Source organism: Carcharhinus amblyrhynchos, chromosome 21 (genome assembly GCF_965287045.1).
Source record: "Carcharhinus amblyrhynchos chromosome 21, sCarAmb.v2.hapA, whole genome shotgun sequence".
In the NCBI taxonomy this organism is placed as follows: domain Eukaryota; kingdom Metazoa; phylum Chordata; class Chondrichthyes; order Carcharhiniformes; family Carcharhinidae; genus Carcharhinus; species Carcharhinus amblyrhynchos.
The window spans coordinates 23,190,403-23,205,619 of NC_137344.1; the positions used below are offsets into that span (position 1 = coordinate 23,190,403).

General features: G+C 41.5%; 1 protein-coding gene across 3 annotated transcripts in view; it reads left to right on the forward strand.

The window, feature by feature from the left end:
• sdk2b (sidekick cell adhesion molecule 2b) overlaps positions 1-15,217 on the forward strand; it is a 966,819-nt gene that overhangs the window by 729,151 nt on the left and 222,451 nt on the right. For all 3 annotated transcript variants that reach the window (XM_080208817.1, XM_080208815.1, XM_080208816.1), the window contains exons 26-28: positions 9,800-9,915; positions 12,960-13,149; positions 14,210-14,308. In XM_080208817.1, the coding sequence (XP_080064943.1) occupies positions 9,800-9,915; positions 12,960-13,149; positions 14,210-14,308 (405 nt within the window). The remainder of the gene's footprint in view (positions 1-9,799; positions 9,916-12,959; positions 13,150-14,209; positions 14,309-15,217) is intronic.

Below are 15,217 nucleotides of genomic sequence, written 5' to 3' on the forward strand. Positions count from 1 at the left end.
CCACCCGTCCACTTACCATAGCCCTTAATTCCTTTACTGTTCAAAACATTCAATGAGGTAGCCTCAACTGCTTGACTGGGCAGGGAATTCCACAGATTCACAACCCTTTGTGTGAAGAAGTTCCTCCTTAACTCAGTCCTAAAACTGCTTCCCCTTATTTTGAGGCCATGCCCCCTAATTCTAGTTTCACCTGCCAGTGAAGATAACTTCCCTGCTCCTATTTTATCTATTCCCTTCATAATCTTATATGTTTCTATAAATCTCCCCTCGTTCTTCTGAATTTCAGTGAGTACAGCCCCAGTCTGCTCAGTCTCTCCTCATAAACCAACTCTCTCAACTTCGGAATCAACCTAGTGAATCTGCTCTGCACCCCCTCCCGTGCCAGCGTATCCTTTCCCAAGTAAGGAGACCAAAACTGCACACAGTACTCCAGGTGTAGCCTCACCAGCACTTTATACAGCTGCAACGTAATCCCGCTGTTTTTAAACTCCATCCCTCTAGCAATGGAGGATAAAATTCCATTTGCCTTCTTAGTTACCTGTTGCACCTGCAAAGCAACTCCTTGAGATTCCTGCACAAGGACACCCAGATCCCTCTGTACAGCAGCATGCTGCAATTTTTTACCATTTAAACAATAGTCCATTTTGCTGTTATTCTTACCAAAATGAATGACCTCACATTTATCAACATTGTACTCCGTCTGCCAGACCCTCCCACACTCATTTAGATTATCTATATCCCTTTGCAGACTTTCAGCGTCCTCTGCACACTTTCCTCTTCACACTTTCCTCTTCACCCATCTTAATGTCATCTGTGAATTTTGACACACGACACTTGGTCCCCAACTTCAAATCACCTACGTAAATCGTAAACAACTGCGGTCCCAACACCGGTCGCTGAGGCACACCACTAGTCACTGATCGCCAACCAGAAGAACACCCATTTACCCCCACTCTTTGCTTTTCTGTTAGTTAACTGTGTTCTGTTAGTGGTCGTCAGGATTGACTTTTAACAAAAAAGGAAACAGTGATGGCACTGCTCAACTCAGCCTAATAACCGCACACCCAACAGATTAAATATCTGTTCATATTTGGTATTATCTGGCTCTACTGAATGCTCAAAAGCCTTGAAGAAATCGTCAGTTAACACTTGTGTGGACTGTGAGTTAAGTTCCCTTTTATTATTAGAATCAGAGAATCCCTACAGTGCAGAAGGAGGCCATTTGGCCCCTCAAGTCTGCACCAACCATAATCCCACCCAGGCCCCGTCCCCAAACCCTACTTATTTACCCTACTAACCACCAACACTGAGAGGCAATTTAACATGGCCAATCAACCTAACCAGCACATCTTTCAGATTGTGGAAGGAAACCAGAACACCTGGAGGAACCCACACAGACACAGGGAGAACGTGCAAACTCCATGCAGACAGTGACCCAAGCTGGGAATTGAACCTGGGTCCCTGGGTGATATGAGGCAGCATTGCTAACCACTGTACCGCTGTGCTGTTCCCTTTGAAAGAATATGAAATTCAAAGTCATAATTTGATCAGGACAATTAGAATCATAGAATTCCTATGAATTCTATGCAGAAGGAGGCCATTCAGCCCATTGAGCCTGCACCGACCGCAATCCCATGCAAATCCTATCCCTGTAACCCCACGTATTTACCCGGCTAATCCCCCAACACTAAGGGACAATTTATCATGGACAATCCACCTAACCTACACATCTTTGGACTGTGGGAGGAAACCAGAGGACTCAGAGGAAACCCACACAGACATGGGGAGAATGTGCAAACTCCACACAGATAATGATCCAAGCCAGGAATCGAACCTGGCACTGTGAGGCAGCAGTGCTGACCATTGTGTTACCATGCCACCTCTAATTAAAATAGTCTAAAACAGGAAGCTGATTTAGAGCCCATCTAGCAAATTATCTGGACTTTGAGGGACCTCAAAGCAAATGTAATTCCAAGAAAATTAGTTAAATACTGCTCCTGACATTTTCCAATAGCTTGGTTTAATTAAACATCTAAAGCTACTCATTGATCTGCTCCTTGCTGCCAAAGTGCAACTGAGTTATGATCAGCATTCTGGTGGAAAACAGGTCTTATTCCATGGTTTCCCATTGAGTATTCTACATACACTACGCAGCAACTACTAAAGTAAGTAAAGTTTATTTGTTAGTCACAAGTAAGTCTTACATTAACGCTGCAGTAAGTTACTGTGAAATTCCCCTAGACACCACACTCCAGCGACTGTTTGGATCAATGCACCTAACCGGCACGTCTTTCAGACTGTGGGAGGAAACCAGAGCACCCAGAGGAAACCCACACAGACACGGGGAAAAACATGCAAACTCCACACAGACAGTGACCCAAGCTGGATCCCTGGCACTGAGGCAGCAGTGCTAACCACTGTGCCACTGTAAATGAAAATAATTTGAAATATAAACTACATTGATGTAAATACTTTAGATTTGCTATTTTTCAGAAACATAGAAAATAGGTGGAGGAGCAGGCCATTTGGCCCTTCAAGCCTGCACCACCGTTCATTATGATCATGACTGATATGCACTTTCAGTATCCCACTCCTGCTTTCTCTCCATATTCCTTGATCTCTTTAGCTGCAAGGATCACGTCCAGGTCCTTCTTGAACGTATGTAACAAACTGATCCTGACGGCTTTCTATGGTAGGGAATTCCACAGGTTCACAACTCTGAGTGAAGATGTTCTTCCTTATCTCTACCTGGAGTGGCTTACCCCTTATTCTTAGGTACTGACCCGTAGCCAAGAGAGCGGGGCCAGAAGGGGATTGGAGCCTGATGGGGCAGGGCCTCTCGAGGTGATCGGTGGGGGTGGGGTGGTTCTGCTGCCTCTCTGCAATCGGGAGGGAGGCCAGCGAACGGGGGTTGAGTAACGGGTTTGGGGGCAGAGTCAGCCTACCGGGAGGCCAGGGCTGCAGCATGGCGGGAACAGCACCTCGGGGGGAGCTGGAACACTGGTGACGGAAGTGGTTTGGGGGGGGGGGGTGCGGGCAGTGCGGTGGCGGGGTGTTGGGGGGTGGGGTGGGGGCAGGGGGAGTTGGGGGGCGGGGCAGAGCGGGGGGTAAGTGGTGGTTGGTGAAATCAGAGCTGCCAGTGGAAGCACAGGGCCAGCATCGCGGGTCTGGCCAGTGATCGGAAGGCCAACAATTCAGGGCTGTTGCGCGTGCGCCGATCTCAGCGCTGACAGATCAGCACATGCACAGTGGCCCACTCAGCACAATAACCTGCTGAACTCAGTGGCTCGCTCAGCAATATGCAGCCAGTGCCTCTCCAGTGGGAATAGGCCCCGCTCCCAACTTTTTTAACTGATTCATACTAGTGCACTCTGCAGTGCTCAGTGTGTGGGAGATTCATTTTGAAACTCCCACTGAAAAAACCAGCGGGGTTTACTCCAACTTTGACACGAATTCGACATTTAGAATCTTTGGGAGAATGCTTTATTGATACACACTTTGTTCTCAATCATTGTTGCTGCTGCTTTCCACTGCCTTTTCTAGTAGATCTTGGGGTGATCATAAAGCGTTAAGTTGTGTGAAGGAGCAAAATAGCTGATTTCAATAAGGCGTTTGATGACTTTATTCAACCTATACAGTCCTCATTCCGTCAATTCATTAACATTAATCTACCCAATAATTAGCATCCACACCCAAAGAAAGGATCATCACTGATGGAGCATGTTGGGGTGGAGGGGAGGGGGGTGGGGCAATGGCAACATGCAAGTTACAGAAAACTTCCCCATTCAATCCCCACCCCAACCACCACCACAATCATTTTGAGATTGTTCAGTGCAGCTTTGGAGGAACATTTCCCATTTTGTTCCCTAAGTTTTGGGTTACTTGTGGATAAGAATAAGAGTAGTCTTCGGGTGAAAGTACTAAATTGGGGGAAGACTAACTATGACAATATTAGGCAGGCACTGGGGAACATAAATCAGGGGTGGCTGTTTGAGGGTAAATCCACATCTGTCATGTGGGAATCTTTTAAAGGCCTGTTGATAAGAATTCCCTAATGCCAGCATATTCCAGTGAAAGTGAAGGATAAAGATAACAAGTTTTGGGAACCTTGGGTGACAAGAGAAATTGTGAGCTTAGTCAAAAGGAAAAATGAGGCATAGGTAAAGTTTTGGAAACTGAAGACAGACAGAAACCTTGAAGAAGATGTCTAAAAAGCCAGAAAGAACTTAAACAAGAAGTTTGGAGGGTTAAAAGGGCCATGAAATGCCCTTGACAAACAGGATTAAGGAAGATTCCCAGGCATTTTATACGTATATAAGGAGTAAGAGAGCAGCTACGGAAAGAGTAGGTCCACTGGAGGACAAAAGAGGGAATTTATGCATGGAGCCAGAGAAAGTGGGTGAGCTCCTTAATGAATACTTTGCATCGGTATTCATAAAGGAGAAGGACGTGGTGCATTGTGAGTCTAGAGAGAGGTATATTTATTTTCTGGGCCATATTAATATAAAAAAAGTGTTGATTATTTTGAAAAGTATTAAGGTATACAAGTCCCAAGGAGCTGATGGGACCTATCCCAAAGCACTGAGGGAGGTGAGGGAGGAAATTACTGGAGCCTTTCACAAAATCTTTATATCCTCTTTAGTCACAGGAGAGGTCCTAGAAAACTGGAGAATGGCCAATGTTGTTGTTTTGTTTAAGAAGGGCAACAAGGATAATCCAGGATATTACAGGCCACTGAGACTAACATCAGCGGTGAGAAGGTTCTTAGGAACAGGATTTACTCTCATTTGGAAAAATATGGACTTATTAGCAGCAGGCAGCATGGCTTTGTGTGGGGGAGGTGATATCTCACAAACTTGATTGAGTTTTTGATAACATGACAAAGATGATTGATGAGGGCAGTGTAGTCCATGTTGTTTTCATGGACTTCGGTAAAAGCTTTGACAAGGTCTCTCATGGCAGACTGATGCAGAAGGTGAAGTTAGGTGGGATGCGAGTTGAGCTGGTTAAGATGAATACAGAACTGGCTTGATCATTGAAAGAAGTCTCACAACACCAGGTTAAAGGTTTAACCTGGTGTTGTGAGACTTCCTACTGTGTTTACCCGAGTCCAACGCTGGCATTTCCACATCTTGACCACTGTGGCGGAAGGGTGTTTTTCTGACTGGAGATCTGTGACCAGTGATGAACGCCGGCATCTCCATATCATGACCAGTGATGTTCCACAGAGATCAGTGTTGGGACCCCTGTTGTTTGTAATATATATAAATGATTTGGAGGACAATGTAGGTGGTTTGATTAGTAAATTTGCAGATGACACAAAGATTGACGGAGCTGCAGATAGTGGGGAGGATTGCAAGAGGATACAGCAGGATATAGATAGGCTGGAGACTTGGGCGGAGAAATGGCAGCTGGAATTTAATCCAGACAAATGTGAAGCAATGAATTTTGGAATGTCTAATACAGAAGATAAGTATACAGCAAGTGGCAGAATCCTTAGAAACATTAACAGACAGATGCATCTGGGCATACAAGTCCACAGTTCCCTGAAAGTGACAACACAAGTGAACAAGGTGGTCAAGAAGGTATATGGCATACTTGCTTTCATCAGTCAGGCCAGAGAGTATAAAAATTGGCAAGTCGTGTTGCAGCTGTATAGAAACTTAGTTAGGCCACATTTGAAAATTGCATACAGTTCTGGTCACAAAATTACCAGAAGGATGTTGATGCTTTGGAAAACATACAGAAAAGGTTTCCCAGGATGTTTCTTGGTTTGGAGCGTATTAGCTATGAGGAGAAATTGAATAAACTTGGGTTATTTTCACTTCAATGTTGGAGGCTGAGGGGTGACCTGAAAGAAGTTCACAAAATTGTGAGAGGCATGGATAGAATGGATAGTTGGAATCTTTTTCCCAAAATAGAAATATCAATTACTAGGGAAACATAGGTTTAAGGTGAAAGGGGAAAAGTTTAAATGAGATGTGAGAGGCAAGATTTTTACACAGGGAGTGGGAAGTACCTGGTGGAAGCAGATACAATAGCAATGTTTAAGAGGCATTTTGACAGATATAGGAATATTGAGGGATACGGACTGCAAAGGCCGTAAAGGCAAAAGATCATTAGTTTTGAAAGGCGTCATGTGTCGGTGCAGGCTTGGTGGGTCGAAGGGCCTGTTCCTGTGCTTTGTTCTTTGACTGCAGTACTTCGAGAAGGCAGCTTACAGCCACCTTCTGAAGAACAATCAGGGATAGAAAATGAATGCTGGCTGATCCAGTGAAGACCACATCACGTGAACAAATAAAAAAATGAACAATTGTTGAGTAGGGGAGAATTACCGAAGATTTAGTTATCATTATAAAATCCCTCACTCTTTACTTGGTCTAAACCCCTCTCTCCCTTCCCAGTTGACATTCTGAGCAGGTTCCCCCCGAAACCAAAAAATTCCAACCGAGGTAAACAGACTTTTCCATGGTTTGCCCTCACCTGCTCCGATTCCCACAGCCAGCGGGAAAGTAAAATTAGCCTCACTCTCTTTAGCTCAGTTTAATAATTTTGCTTTTGTACAGTTTGGGATAACAGCTGTTTCAATAAATTTGATAGGAGTGGTGTGATTACTTCCAAGAAGTAAACAAATCCTTTGTATTGATTACGCGGCTTCTGAAAGCATTTTCATGATTTGCAGGATCAGATTATTCCCTCATCTTTATCTCAGTGATGTAAATGTATACATGTTTCTTTGAGTATAAGTTGAATTGATAGAAATGAGTTATTTTTTATGAACAAGAAAGAAAGCCGAGCAGCGATCTTGATGTATAGTCTGTGATACATTTTTAATGATTCCTGCAGTGTAAACTGTCCTTCAAAGGACACTTGACATCATTATGGTTTTATTGCAAGCACTAAAAGTCCTCTGATTATGAACTTTATAAATTTTAAAGAGCTAAATTCCAAACAGCTTCTTATTGGGTGGTTATTATTTGTGTGTATTAGTGAAATATTTTCATGATCAACGTAAGTAATTATTGTCCATACAACATTATGGAATATATATGTATAAAACAATACCTTACCATGAAGAATATAATGTGGATGGAACTGATAGATGATGTCCATTTGTCATTGCTCCTGTTTTAATTATAGCATGCAGTAGTCATTTTAACATGTTCAAGTGTAAGTTGTATGTAACCCTTATTAAAGGCACTGATCATAGTCATTCATTTACGTTCCTTACAAATCTACTTGCCTGTGTCACATAAGACAAATGTTGGACATCCAAACTATAGACAGATATGGGGAGGGAGAGAGTGAACATTTCAGGTAAGGAATCAGTGAACTTAGTTGGCTAAGAGTGTAGCGAAGAATAACACCAACAGCCACTGTTCCATCCCTGCACTGACTGAATTAGTTTGGGGCCTGACCTTGCTGCATACTGATGATGTCATGGCATATCCATGGTTATGATGTGGGTATGCCGGCGTTGGACTGGCGTAAACACAGTAAAAAGTCTGACAACACCAGGTTTTAGTCCAACCGATTTATTTGATAATAGACTCACAAGCTTTCGGGGTTAGTCCCTTCATCAGGTGAATGGAGAGTTCTGGCCTCAGACAGAGCATATAAAGCACAGACAGTTTAGAGATTACTGATTATAGTAGTCTCTAAACTGTCTGTGCTTTATATGCTCTGTCTGAGGCCAGAAATCTCCATTCACCTGACGAAGGGACTAACCCCGAAAGCTTGTGAGTCTATTATCAAATAAATCAGTTGGACTAAAACCTGGTGTTGTCAGACTTTTTACTATATCCATGGTTAGCAGCCCTGAATGGATGGCAGCAAATGAAGCAAAATAAACTCTATACCATCATTCAATGCTGCTGCAGGCATCTTGGTTCTCCCTTCACTGTAGGTTCATGTAAAATCAGCAAAGATATACTAAGATAATAAAGTTCCTTAGCACAGGTTTGACTGTAAAACACCTTTGAAATCACATACAGCTGGACATAATTGAACAACAAGGAGTCCACCACCACGATGATATTTTGGGTTGATGGCTTTGCATTTCCTGTAAGGAATTACGCATTACATATTTTACATATAGTACAGTTACATATCCTCCATGGTTTCAAGCATGGCTCATGACACTGAAATATTTTATTAGATTTCACTTCATTTGGTCAAAATATTTAAGTTTCTGATCAACATCGTTCTCTGATGAAGTCTATTGATAACTGGAGACGTTTGTAACAGTTAAATATACACCTGACTCGAGGGTACACAATAGGTCGCAATTGTATACGCATTTCTGATTTATAAAGTTAACTAACAATTTAATTTAACATAAAGTTCAACACTATAGAGAGAAAGTGGTTAAGTGCTAATTTTACTCATGCACATGAAGTGTTAAGAGCACATCATTTTAAATTTAGTGAAATGGCTGTCAAGAAATAAAAATGTTTTACTTGAAGAATGATACAGATTTGAACAGGTAAAGAAAGCAAAGACAGTAAGAGGAATTTGAAATTTATTTGGAGGTTTGAGGTGGTAATGAGAAGAACATTCTCATCCTTGACTTTTCTCATGCTCTTGAGTCGGATAGCTGGAATGAGTACATTAGCATGATATGGCCTCAGCTTTTTACCATTTATATAGATGATCTGGAGGAGGGAACCGAGTGTAGGGTGTCGAAATTTGCTGATGACACCAAGATTGGGGGAACGGCAAATTGTGCAGAGGGTGTGGAGAGTCTGCAGAAGGATCTAGATAGGCTGGGTGAATGGGCCAGGAAATGGCAAATGGAATTTAATGTTGGCAAGTGTGAGGTGGTCCACTTTGGTAGGAATAATGGTAGGAAGGACTATTACTTACGTGGCAAAAAACTGCAGCAGGCGACGGTGCAGAGGGACCTCGGGGTCCTTGCGCATGAGTCCCAAAAACCCAGCTTGCAGGTGCAGCATGTGGTCAGGAAGGCGAATGGGATGCTGGCCTTCATAGCGAGGGGGATTGAATATAAAAGTAGGGAGGTCTTGCTGCAGCTGTATAGGGCATTGGTGAGGCCGCAGCTGGAGTACTGTGTGCAGTTTTGGGCGCCGCACCTGCGCAAAGATATTTTGGCCTTGGAGGGAGTGCAGAGGAGGTTTACTAGGCTGATACCGGAGTTGAGGGGGTTGAGCTATGAGGAGAGGCTGAATAAACTAGGCTTGTATTCGTTAGAGTTTAGAAGAATGAGGGGAGATCTCATTGAGACGTATAAGATGATGAATGGGATGGATAGGATAGAGGTGGAGAGACTCTTCCTGCTCAAAAAAGACAGTAGGACTAGGGGGCACAGCCTCAAGATAAAGGGGGGGCGGTTTAGAACGGAGTTGAGGAGGAACTTCTTCACTCAAAGGGTGGTGAATCTCTGGAATTCTCTGCCCGTTGAAGTGGTGGAGGCTGCCTCGCTAAATATTTTTAAGACGCGGGTTGATGGGTTTTTGATGAGAGAGGGGATTAAGGGTTATGGGGAGAGGGCGGGAAAGTGGAACTGAGCCACGACAGATCAGCCATGATCTTATTGAATGGCGGGGCAGGCTCGAAGGGCTAGATGGCCTACTCCTGCTCCTATTTCTTATGTTCTTATGTTCTTGTATTTGTAGATGGTGTTGCCTTTCCAAGATCTTGTCAGCATCATTGGAATGCTTGTTCCAATTGTTGAGATGTCAATTACAAAAATGTAACTTATGTTAAAACTTAAAATCTCATTATAACTTTATAAGGGTATTTCTTCCATGTATAAAACTGTCTTTCTTTCTTTTCTTAGTTCCTTCATCTGGGCCAACAAATGTTTCTTCTCTTGCCCTTAATTCAAACAGTATCTTAGTCAAGTGGAATGAAGTTCCACAACAAGATCGAAATGGACTTGTCCTTGGTTATAAAGTAAGTTGATTGATTTGGACATAATCTTCATTTCTAAAGCTACATAAAAGTGAAGCATTTTGAATCCACTTTTAAACAAGAACACAAAATATTGTATTTTTACTGCAGTGACATTTTAATTTTTCCCAGATTAAACCCTGATGTCTAAGAGATGAGGTAGAGGTCACAAATGAATTTGAGGATTAGATGACGCACATTTTGGGGAAAAAAAAGTACTGTCTTTTTATTTCTAGAATTTAAAAGAATTTCCACACCAGGAAGAATTGAAGTGTCTTTTCCTGAGGAACGTAACTTAAATTTTTTGTAGTCTTCAAAGGGTTTGATTTTGTCTTCAACCCAAGTAGCAGACTGGTATGATGAGCTCTTCCCATTTCTGTGGACTTCAAGGGTGGGACTTTGCTTCACTCTTCACAAATTTTTACTGTGTAAATTTGTATTTTGCTTCAGTCTTCACAAAGGAAGACATAAATAACATACCAGAGGTTCTGAGAGGAACAGGTTTTGGTAAGGAGCTGAAGGAAATAGGCATTAGTAGAGAAATGGTTTTGGGGAAATTGATGGGACCGAAGCTGGATAAATCTCCAGGGCCTGATAATCTTCATCCCAGAGCACTTAAGGAGATGGCGCTGGAAATAGTAGATCCATTGGTGGTTATTTTCCAAAATTCATTGGGCTCTGGACTGGTTCCTACAGATTGGAGGATAACTAATGTAAGCCCACTATTCAAAAAGAGAGGTAGAGAGAAAACAGGGAATTAGAGCCCAGTGAGTCTAACTGGTCTGGAGGAAGTTGCTGGAGTCTATTATCAAGGATTTCATAGCTCAGCATTTGGAAGGCAGTAGTATAATCAGACAAAGTCAGCATGGATTTACAGAGGGGAAATCATACTTGATTAATCTATTGGAGTGCTTTGTAATGTTGATCGAGGAGAACCAGTGGATGTGGCTTTTTTAGACTTTGAGAAGGCTTTCAACAAAGTCTCACATAACAAATTTCAATGTGAGGTTAAAGTGCATGGGATTGCAGGTAATGTCTTGAGATGGATAAAAGCATGTGAGGGCATAGGCATGGCAGGTGCAGTATAATGTAGATAAATGTGAGATTAACCACTGTGATAGCAATAAAAACAAGATTATTGCTCAAATGGGTAAAATTGAGAGAGGTGGATACTCAGCGAGAACTTGGTGTCCTCGTGCATCAGTTGCTGAAAGTAAGCATGCAGGTAGAGCAGGCAGTAAAGAAGGCGAGTGGTATGTTGGCTGGCCTTCATAGCGAGAAGATTTGAGTATAGGAATAGGGATGTTTTGCTGCAATTGTATAGGGTGTTGGTGAGGCCACATCTGGAGTATTGTGTGCAATTTTGGTTTCCTTATTTGAGGAAGGATGTCCTTGCTATAGACGGAGTATAATGAAGGTTTACCAGGCTGATTCCTGGGATGGCAGATGTGTCATATGAGGAGAGACTAACTCAGCTAGGATTATATTCACTGGAGTTTACAAGACTGAGAGGGGAATCTCGTAGAAATTTACAAAATTCTAACAGTGTTAGACAGGATAGATTCAGAAAGAACATGCCCAATAGTGGAAGAGTCCAGAACTAGGGATTTTAGTTTGAGGATAAGGGGTAAACCTTTTAGAACTCAGGTGAAGAGAAATTTCTTCACCCAGAGTGTGGTGAATATGTGGAATTCACTACCACAGAAAGTAGTTAGGGCCAAAACATTGTATGATTTCAAGAACAAATTCGATATAAATCTTGGGGCTAAAGGGATCAAGGGATATGGGGGGGAAAGGAGAGATCAGGATATTGAATTTGATGATCAGCCACGATCAAAGTGAATGGCGGAGCAATCTTGAAGGGCTGAATGCCTACGCCTGCTTCTAGTTTCTATGATTCTATGTCTTCACTTATTTTGGTTTTGGTAACCAATGGAGTGCGCACACAAGAGGTCCAAAGTTCAGCTACAATTAGGTCTCAGTTCTCATTTGCTTTAATTTCCACAAGTTGGGCCTGTTATACCTCCAGTGGCAGCTTACACAGTTATTGTGTCCAATTTCAGGTTGACTGTCTCATTGGCCACAGGACTGGTAAAGGGGAGACAGAAAAAACAGACCATTTGCCAACAGTTCTGTGTAATCAATGGGAGCACTCATGTTCGTCCTGACTCCACATTGCCCTTTCAAAAAAAAAGTTCATTTTTTTTGGCATCAGTATCTTGGTCAGCCACATCCATATCCCATAAATTTGATTGGAGCGAGCCCAATGCTTGCTACACTTCAGACAATCCAACCTCTCAGAGGGGACTTAAAATAATTGCTAGACTCCAGAGTGCATAAGAACTAAAGCCTGTCACCCTGGATGCCTGAAGTGCAGCTGAGGCCAATATAATGTTTAGTGTTTTCCAAGCATCTTTGGACTATAGGGCATAGTCCTGCGAAGTTGAACATTTTTGCCCATCATTAAAATGTGTACAACCAAAACGAATTCCTATTTCCATTGATCTTCAATAAAACTCCCAAAACACACACAATCCAGTTCCTTGTACAGTTCCTCAGAAATAATTGGCTGTTTTATTTCAAAAAGTCTCAAATATTGTTAGAAATTCTGACAGGAGTAAAGGAAGATGCTCTTCAGAGATTTAAGTTAGCCCACGTTTTTTAATTAAGTCGGGTTGAGTGAAGTCTATGTGTTGCTGGAGTGCATTCTGCTGACACTAGGTACAATACTGTGATATTCTTCTATTTTTCTGTCCTGAGATGATCCCATCCTGATAAACACAAACATTTTCAGCCATAGATATTACCACTATTATCAACAATAAATCTGCTTAAAACCTGAAGACCTCTGTTGCTACTACTATCACTAATGATGAACCTTCTCGTAAAAGAAATAAAAATGCTAGGTGTTACATTCTGGGCTACAAAAATGAAGGGCATTATTATTTACTTTAGGAAGGATCTACCATTAAACATTTCTTCCATTCGGTATTGCCGACAGAATTTTCTTAATATTCCCTCTGCTATTTTTCTCTGTTTGAATGTAGGTCCTGTACAAGGAGAAGGATTTGGAGACTCCTATGCAGATCCGGACCATTGAAGGCAACACCACACATGCTGTTCAACTTGTTGAGTTGGGGAAGTATGTGCTGTACGAGATCCAAGTCCTAGCTTTTACCAGAATTGGAGATGGAGTACCAAGCTTCCCACCCATTCTTGAGAGAACACTGGATGATGGTTGGTATTTTTCCAATGATATACAACAATGGCTAAGTGGCCTTAAGCCTCATTCTAATGATTTAAGTTGTTTCATACCTGGCTGGTAGGGAACAAGTGATCAAGTTTTCCTTAATTCCTATTGCTGATTTACCTCACAAGCATTCAGGTTTAAACTTGTCATCCAAGTCATGAGGCAACATGAACCCTTTATTTCTTATGCTGTGAATATTTATAGTCTATACATAAATGTCGCAGCACAATTGTCAACAAGATTATGATTAACATCACTTTACAAATTAGACTCAGTTGCTCATGTGCTCATCATTAAAGAATGGCCAATGAAATCTGTTAAAGTTGTAGGGAGACACATTTGCCTCTAATTTTATGCTAAGTCCTAGTCCTGAGAGTGGTCAATGATGTTAATATTGATAGTAACATTGGCTTTAAGGCATGACATGCAAGTATAAACTCAGATTTTTATTGTGATTCATTGACCAAACTTATCTTCACTTAAATCTGCATCTAGTACAAGAATAAGGCAGCTAATTATATCCAGTAGCTGAACTACAAAGAAGGTCCAATTTAATCATGGTTTATTCCATGTTAGCTGATTTCATCTGGGACAACAATCATGACAATACAGTGTTTCACTGTCTCCAGGCTCAGTGAGGATTTTTAGCCAGGGTTTCCATTTCCAATCATGATCCACTGAATCCTCCTGGAACTGATGATGATATGAAGGAATTGTACTTGACCAGTGCTGTTGTTCACTTTCAAGTCATATCACCAATCAACACAGAGGCACATATGATAATGGCTGAGGTACTGATTATGAATGGTGCCTATGGAATCATATCCAGCCAGCAGACAATGCCTAAAAGAAAGAAATGCAGGCAAGGGAAGAAAGTAGCAAGGAGAAAAAGAACTATTCATGCAGTAATGCAGAAGTGATACTCAAGAGCAATGACATGTAAAAGTGAAAGACAGTTCAGAAATGGGAGCAACAAAATCATTACAGTTGTTGAGTGAAATGGTTAAGCTGTAAAAGTAGCTTGTTTTAATTGTCTCTGTCTTTTAGTGCCTGGACCCCCTGTAGGAATCCTGTTTCCAGAAGTTCGGACAACATATCTACGCCTAGTCTGGCAGCCTCCAGCAGAACCCAATGGGATCATTCTGGGTAGGTAACTTGGAAACTCATGAAACGTAAAATAAATGTGAATGAAAATACCCACAATAATCTTTCTGACTAGACATGATAGGAGGAAGAAAGATCAAATGAACAGAAAACACTGGAAATACTCAGCAGGTCAGACAGCATCTGTGGAGAAATAAACAGAATTGATGTTTCAGGTTGATTAAAGCTCACTAACCTGGAATGTTCACTCTGTTTCTCTCTCCACAGATGATGTCTAACCTGCTGAGTATTTCCAGCAATTTTTTTAAATTTCAGGTTTCCACGACCACAGTATTTTGCTTTGGTAGAACACGGAAGCTGATGGAAAAGCTGAACATGTTAGTTTGATTAATCATGTTCAACACACAGATGGAAAAATAGCAAATAGTATAGTCTCAAGCCACACAAAGGAATGCAATAACAAGGATTTGTTTTGTATGATTTTTCAGTTAACAAAGAATAGCAATTTGTTATAACTGAAGATTGATGCACGAAAATTCTGTAGGATGTTGCAGGAAAGCCATTTGATATTGTCCCCAGTTTAAGAGATTGATAGACAATGCAGGCTATATTCAAGGTAAATGTAGCCATGAGATAATTTTCCAACTATTTCTGTTGTAAAGTAGTATTAAAATTGGACAAAATTATATTCATATTGTGTTAACTCACGCTGGGGACATACTTGTATAACAGGAAACCAATACGTTACTACCTGTTTTACACTAAAACACCAGATTGGTTTCTATCACACTATGTTTGCCATAAGGTGAATCCCAGAGCTAAAAATCTAATCACTGGAATCTACAGACATCAATTTTCAGAGCAAGGCTGTAGGTATAATTTTGGAAGGATGTTGCAGTGCTCGCAAACCACATTTTTTGATAATTTAGATAATGATTTGATATTTAGTCA